Genomic DNA, 7,793 nt, shown 5'->3' with positions numbered 1-7,793 from the left:
GTGTATATATGTGTATATATATGTGTATATATGTGTATATATGTGTATATATATGTATATATGTATATATATGTGTATATATGTATGTATATATATGTATATATACATATATATACATATATATATGAATTTTTTCTGAACTCTTTTGTGTTTCTACCGTAGGTTAGATAAACATAGACAAACTGACCTGTCAATCAAAGTCAGCACCGTCACTGTAACAGATGAACTGATGAAGCTGCTCCATACTGGGGCGAACTAATGACACGTCTGAGATTATCATCTCCCCCACCCCTCCCTCACTCCTCTTGGCTCCGCCCAGTCTGGGTACAACAAAGAAGGGGATTGGTCCAGTGTACTCAGCCAAAGCAGCCCGTAACGGCCTCAGGATATGTGACCTTCTGGCCGACTTCACCCACTTCTCTGAAAGGTCTGGTTCACCTTGAACTCAGGTTCAAGGGTTAATCATCATCATCATTGATTTTCCAGGACGAGGTCCTTGAGTCATTGACAAAGAGCTGTTTTAATGTTTCTGTCCAGTAACGAATGATGAACCAGGTTTATTCTGCAGGTATACCATGTTGGCCAAACAGTACAAGTCCATGTACCCGACTCTGACCATCGACACTGAGGGAGAGCTGGTCAAATTAAAGGTACCAGAAAGATGGAACAGAGAACTGTTTCTACAACATCATTTTGTTGTTGTTTTCTTTTTTTTTTTTTTTACAAACGTTTGTTTCCACAGGACTATGTGGAGAGAATCAAACCCATGGTCCGAGACGGAGTTCACTTCATGTACGAGGCTCTCCACGGTCCTCCGAAGAAGATCCTGGTGGAAGGAGCCAACGCCGCCCTGCTGGACATAGACTTTGGTCAGTACCTTAAACTTAAACTTAAACTTAAACTTAAGTCAGGAAGTCAGGAGATTATTCATATATCACCAGAATGTATCATCTCAGCGCCACCTGCCTGTGAATGAATGTCATAGAACGCTGTAGTCAGTCTGAAGACACGCCTTCACACCAGGTCAAAGTGTCTCGTGTCCCCGTGTCCTTCTGACGTTGCGTCTCACTCAGGAGATAAAGTTAACTTTCCCGTTGACACTGAAGTAGACACAGAGTCTTAACTTCATCTGCTGCCGTCAGGATCAGTGTTCTGGAGGACGGCCCACGGATGGTCCACATGACCACTGAAGGACACGGCGTCAGCTGCAGGTGGCAGACCTGCTCATCTGTACAAGTCTCCACTGGGTTTCAGAAGCGTTCTTCTGGACCGATGTTGTCCAGTGTGTGTCTCCTCTCAGGTTCTGACCCCAGGCTGACCTCAGTGTCCAGTGTTACTGCGTCTGTGGTTCTGTCAGAGTTTGTCTGTAGCCTTCAGCCTCTGTTTAACTGCTCTAACATTTCTGTGCTGACGTCAGAAGGAGAAACAATAAGAAACTACATTTGCGTCCCAGCATTTTTTTTTTTTTTGGCTCCACTGGTGCTCTCACTGTCCTTGACACGTATTCTCTTCTGGTGCTCTCTCCTGCAGGAACGTATCCATTTGTGACGTCATCGAACTGCACGGTGGGAGGAGTGTGTACAGGACTGGGTATGCCCCCCCACAACGTGGGGGAGGTGTACGGGGTGGTGAAAGCCTACACCACCAGAGTGGGCATCGGAGCGTTTCCCTCAGAGCTGAATAATGTGAGAGGACACACACACACATATAAATGAATATATTATGATTATGATGATTGTGACGTCCATAAATGAATATATTATGATTGTGACTTAATTCTAAATTAATCATACCATGAAACGTTTTGGCAAAATTTAGATTTTTTTTCTTGTCCAACAGTACCATCTAGTGGACATTCACCATCATTAGCACAAAATAATCCTCCGCACTGGTTTCCCATACATTGTTTGGTTTCGAGTTCTGTTTTATTTCATCGACTACAGACGTGTGCTCCTCTGTTTAACAACGTAAAAATAATAAATATATTCTTCAATGTGTGTGTGTGTAGGAGATCGGAGAACTGCTCCAGAGTCGGGGTAAGGAATTTGGTGTGACCACGGGCAGGAAGAGACGATGTGGTTGGTTGGACCTGGTGCTCATTAAATATGCTCATATGATCAATGGCTTCACTGCGTGAGTGTGAACTCTTCACTTCTTCAAACTGGTGTTGTCGACTACAGCCGACACCTGAACGCCTCTTTTCTCCTACTTCAGCCTGGCTCTCACCAAGCTGGACATCCTGGACGTTCTCTCAGAGATTAAAGTGGGCTTGGCCTACAAAGTGGACGACCAGATCATACCCCATTTCCCAGGTCAGCCCACCTTCACCTTCATGGTCCGCATCGGTGAGAATGAGAAGAAAGGGCAGGTTGTCTGATGTAACTTCCTGTTGATCCTTTCTTCAGCCAATCAGGAGGTGTTGCACCGCGTCGAGGTCCAGTACGAGACGCTGCCCGGCTGGAAGAGCGACACGTCGGCTGCTAGGAGTTTTGAGGATCTTCCGGAGAACGCACAGAAATACGTTCGCTTTGTGGAGGAGCATGTGGGAGTTCCTGGTACTGTTTGTCTACCGACGATGAGCTCATGTGTTTTGTTAAAGTCAAAGTGAAGAATGGAGGTATGTGTGTGTTTCTTAAACTCCTGTCTCTGTCTCTTCTGCTTCCTCAGTCAAATGGATCGGCGTGGGGAAGTCTCGTGAGTCCATGATCCAGATCTTCTAAAGGTGGGGGGAGGTGGAGAACCGGGAAGGGGGCAGTGGTGGGCAGCAGCAGGAACATCTGCCCCCTCTCCATCAGTGGACCTACTGCCCTGTTTGACAAAGACACCATCATCACATTTGCTCTTTAAACCCGTCTCATCTTTTGGACTGGACCTGACCCCTCACTCGCCCCCGCCCCACTCATTAAGAATTAAGAACTCCTTTGTTTTTTCCGACAGTGTTGACAGCAGCAGAGTGCAGTCCGGGGAAACAGGGGTAACATGGGTAACAGCTTCTCAGACTGTCCAGTATACAGGTGTAGTTATTATGGGATGTTGCAGTTTAAAGACTAATTACTTGAGATGATTGTAATTAATTAATGCAGATAAACTGTGAATAATATCAGTCCAACGATGGCACATAGTAATTTTGTTGCCCGAACACACACTAGTGAACAGGTGACGTTGCACATGAAATTTAAGATAGTGAAAATAGTGCACATGTTTCTTTTCCACGAGGGGGCGCTAGTTGTACGGCATGTTTGGGAGTTGGAGTCTCCTGCTGAATTAGGTGTCCAGGTCAGTGATGGTAGGGGGAGGGGTGTGGGGGTCAGGTTGTCCCTCAGTCACATGACATACTCAGGTCTGAGAGAGGACACTTCACACATGCACACACACACTCTGCTCACACTGATGTTTCAAATCTCTACTGTATTTCTCTGCTCTGTGCCAATCAGGTGTGAATTGGTGTGAATGGGTTTTATCTTTTTTTTTTCTTTATTCAATGTGTGTTCAAACACACCAGGTCTCCACAAAGGGAACTTCCGTGTTTTTAATGTGTTTGTTCAAAGTTTTATTTTGTCTTCGTCATAAAGTCGTTGCCTTGTTGAAACGAGTTAGCCTTTAAAGAAGTAGCTGAAGACTGATGCTGGTGATGATGATGATGATGATGGTGATGATATAATGAGAAGCTCATCTTTATCTTTGCCATTTTTACAAACTGGTGTCCCGTTTTCTCTGTCACTTTTTTTTTAAACTCTGTCATTCTGATGATTGTCTTAAGATATAAATATATCGTAAATACGTCAGTGTTGTGTTTGTGTTAAAGAAGGTCGTGAAAAAACACACAGAAACAACAGTGTAAATATATTGACATATATTGACAGTGTCAAAACACGTTTTTTTTAATTCAGGGATATTTAGACATAAACATTAAAGCAGTTCTTTGATGTTGGACTGGTGTCGTTTCTAACCTGGTTTTACGACTAATGAAAAATTACTTTACGACTTGGGGTCACATGAAAATATTACACCAGCATTACATTTGACTGGTAAATAACGGAATGAATGAGGGCGGGGGTAACTTAATACAAACATACGAATTAACATTCATACTGTACATACATTTATCCATACACACTGTATATACAAATTTACAGGCATAAATGATATGAGATTAATACACGCATACTTCAATGCGTACGTGCGTACATACACTCATACAAATACATTTGACATATATCATTGTCGTAGCCTGAAGTCAAACGTATGTCACTTGAACAGGAAGGAGGGAGAAGGTGATTAAATCAAACACACCTGTTAGAAGAAAAGAAAATGGAGGGAAAGTTTCAACAACAGAAGAAGAAACAGGACGTTGGCAACATATTAGATAATATGTTGAGCTTTAGTTTGATGAAGAAGTTTTATTAAAGAACGACAGGAACCGAAGTTCCTCTCAGTCTGTCGTGTTCCCAGTTTATCTCCAGTTTGGCCTGAAAGTTCCACAGGAAAGTCCCGTAAAGGCCGTAATTCCACCTCGGTCTTCAGGAACTCAGAGATCGTCAAGAACCAAACAAGATGTCTTCTCTCCGCAACTGTAAGTCAAATGCTGTGTGTGTGTTTGTGCGCGTACGGTGTCTATACTGTATGAAGTTGTTCATGCTGTACTGTTGTATTGTAGTACTGTAGTACTGCGGCCTGTGTGTTTTTCTGACTTCGCTCTGTTAAAGCTGTTTCACCGTCGGTTGTTGAACTGTCAGTGTTTTTACAGTATAGTATGTCTCTGTTAATCCTAGTGTTTTTACTGCCAAGTGCATTACTAATACTATCAATACATAGTATTTTTCATCAGATATTATTGTAATATTCCCGTAATTTTTTTTTTGCAGAAACATTTTGAATTAAATAAATCGATATATTGTTCTATCAAAGCTGATTAAAAAAACGACGTGGTTATTTCATAGCAACATTGACCAGCACAGACACGACTATGGACGACTGACTTATTTTTCAAAGTAAAATTTAGAGCTACTAAAACCGGAGCAGGTGTTAAAGAATGAATTGAGTTAAAATTTGAGTTTTAAAACGTCTTCATATTTCCAGAAAAAAAAAGCACAAACTCTCTGTCGCTTTTATGAAGTTTTTCTTTGTGAACACTAGAGGGCAACATTTGACTGCAAATGAGTGTGCATATAGAAGAGTGAACTTTCTCTCCTCTGAAGGATCTTCCATCAAATGTTCCGGAGACAACTTATAATAACTAAAAATAGAAATAAATGAACCAGATAGTGACAGTGGCGTTAAATTCTCTCTGTTCATCTGAGGAGGTTGAGATGTGTAGGTGGACATGGAATAAGAGTGCTGTGTGTGTGTGTGAACTGGGCTGATCGTCATCATCATCATCTTCATCTCCTTTCAGTCTCCTTTCTCTTCTCCATGTTTGTATGACGACTCTGTCGGTCAGGTCGACCACACTGTCCTCACCTGCAGCTTATTTCCCTGCCTTCACCAAACTTCCTGTCCTCATTTGACTACATCTGAATGGCGCCTCAGAACACACACACACACACACACACACACTCTTATTGTCATAAAGTGAACGTCAGCTGCAGCTGTGGGAGCAGAATAATTTTATTTTAACTTTCATCATTTGTTATTGGACAGGTCAGAAACCGTTTTGTGTCCTGCTGTAACTCAGTGTCTGGTGTCTGTCAATCTAAACGACCGTTGATTTGCTGTGACTTCCTGTCAGAATCAGAGAAGAATCAGGAGGAACTTGACCTGCTCCTCACTCCTCCTCTTCTTTCTTGACTACCCCCCGCCCCTCCACCTCCTCCATCATTTGAATCCCACAGTGAAGTCTCTTTGTGCAGTGACTGTTGCTGCATTGTACCACAAAGGGAAGCAGAGTAAATGGACAAGCAAATGAATTTCACCCTTAGACAGAACACACACAAACATGATGTTTGACCTGGGACCTTTTTACGTATTACACTGTACAAGGTTTCTGTATTTGTCATCTGTCACAGCGAATGACTGACCGTCTGTCTGACTGACTTTTTTGCTGTGACTGTGAGCCTACTTCAGTTATTGTGACCTTCTTCCACAAAGGTCACCTGTAAACCCGTGACAGGGTCATTCAGGGTCATTAAGGCCCCAGGTGTAACAGATATATATATATAATTTATTTGACTTTGTTGTTTATTCACTTCAACGTCATTTTCCAGCTCCCTCCTCTATTCCCCCCCGACCGTTCAGTGGGGGGTTTTTCACCCTCCTCTCAGACAGTTTTTCTTCACCTGCTCCACTTCTTCACCTCTTCCTCTTTATCTCTCCCTCCCTTTCACCCCCCCTCCCTCTCCTCCCACTGAACTGAGGCCTCTCTGTAAAAGAAGCCGTCGGCAGCAGATGTGTGACGGTCGACACTGTGAACAGCTGTCAGCTCTTATATCAGACCTCACACACCAACCTGCACCTCCTCCTCCTCCTCTTCACTTCAACCACAGTTGGAACTCCGGCGTCAGGCTGGAAATTCCTACATGACATTTTACAACGTTAAAAAAAAAAAAGAGTTTAATTTTATAACTTTTACCACACCAGAACTTTTATTGATTCATAAACCTTTGAACACTTGTTACTTTATTAACTTTGTTCAGGGCATCGATTTAGACCAGGTTACTGACCAAGTGTGATGGAAAAATGGGATTTTATATGTATATATTTTTTGAAAGCAATTTCAGGATCACCTTATAAATAAGTCTATGATATCACCGATATTTCTATTACTGTCAACTCCGACCTGAGAGCTAGCATTAGCAACAGCAGTCCTGGTATTGATACCAGAGCTAATGTTAGCTAAAACCTGTAGTTGCTTCTTTCTGCTCGCAAATTTAAATTTTTATATTCTCAATAAAACAGGGTCAACATTTTTGTGTTTTATTGATGGATGCAAATTTGATTGTGCCCTTTACTGGCTTATTTGATACTACTACTTTTGATACTACATTTGCGCCGTGCGTTGAGAACCACTGGCTTATTGTAGCACTCCAAACATTTGTAGCCTCGTCTTTACACACGGGTTTAAAGACGAGGTTGAAAAACTGTGACAGGGCGAGTACCTCCTGTCACATGCGCTCTGTTCCGGTTGGCTGCAGCTCCTCATGTGACCCACGCGTTTACAAAGATACTTGTTCACATGAGTTTAATTTGATTTTCAATTCTACTCAGCTCCCAACTGACTTTCCTGTTTCTTTTTTCCCATAATTCACTTCTGTATGGCTGGGGTGTCGGCCCTGTTGCTCTGCAGAGGTCTCACTAGTGTCTGGCCTTTACTGAGGCTTCAAACCACCTTTCACCTCTGCTCCCAGCCCCCCTCTACACCCCCCCTCCAGTTTCAGTCCCGACTCAGATCTGGGGTCCGGTCCGACTGCAGCCCCTTGCTCTTTTACCTTCCTCTCAGCCCAGCTGCTGTCACCTTCACAGCTGCCGTCCAGCCCAGCATGAGAAGCCCAGCAGCTGTTGATCAATGGGCAGCCGGGGCCAACGCCTGCCCGTCCCCTCCCCTGACCTCCTACTCTTACACACACACACACACACAGATGCATGCACACACTCCCCAGGGAGGCAACAGATGGGGGTCAGCCAGAGGAGAGGGGTGTGGTCAGCGTCAGAGGGTTGGGTTTAGGTGTGTGTGCGTGTACAAGACCTAGATGTTTGTGTGTGTGGCTGGACATTTGCTGGCCGCGTGTCTCCAGTATGGACAGGTGTTGGTGTCAGCAGCGTCCAGACTCATTTCAGCAGCTGCTGCCTCCCCTCTT

At 43.6% G+C, this 7,793-nt stretch overlaps 1 protein-coding gene across 1 annotated transcript in view; it reads left to right on the top strand.

The window, feature by feature from the left end:
- The window catches only part of adss2 (adenylosuccinate synthase 2), a 9,282-nt gene extending 5,349 nt beyond the window's left edge, over positions 1-3,933 (top strand). The window contains exons 6-13 of the mRNA XM_017037530.2: positions 320-427; positions 569-650; positions 743-869; positions 1,531-1,685; positions 2,009-2,133; positions 2,215-2,312; positions 2,406-2,555; positions 2,668-3,933. Of these exons, the coding sequence (XP_016893019.1) occupies positions 320-427; positions 569-650; positions 743-869; positions 1,531-1,685; positions 2,009-2,133; positions 2,215-2,312; positions 2,406-2,555; positions 2,668-2,720 (898 nt within the window). The 3' untranslated portion in view covers positions 2,721-3,933. The remainder of the gene's footprint in view (positions 1-319; positions 428-568; positions 651-742; positions 870-1,530; positions 1,686-2,008; positions 2,134-2,214; positions 2,313-2,405; positions 2,556-2,667) is intronic.
- The last annotated feature ends 3,860 nt before the right edge of the window (positions 3,934-7,793 follow it).

The sequence above is a fragment of the Cynoglossus semilaevis genome, chromosome 12, assembly GCF_000523025.1.
Source record: "Cynoglossus semilaevis isolate Cse_v1.0 chromosome 12, Cse_v1.0, whole genome shotgun sequence".
NCBI lineage: Eukaryota > Metazoa > Chordata > Actinopteri > Pleuronectiformes > Cynoglossidae > Cynoglossus > Cynoglossus semilaevis.
Note: the sequence above shows the minus strand (reverse complement) of the source record. Positions and strands in the feature narration are given on the sequence as shown.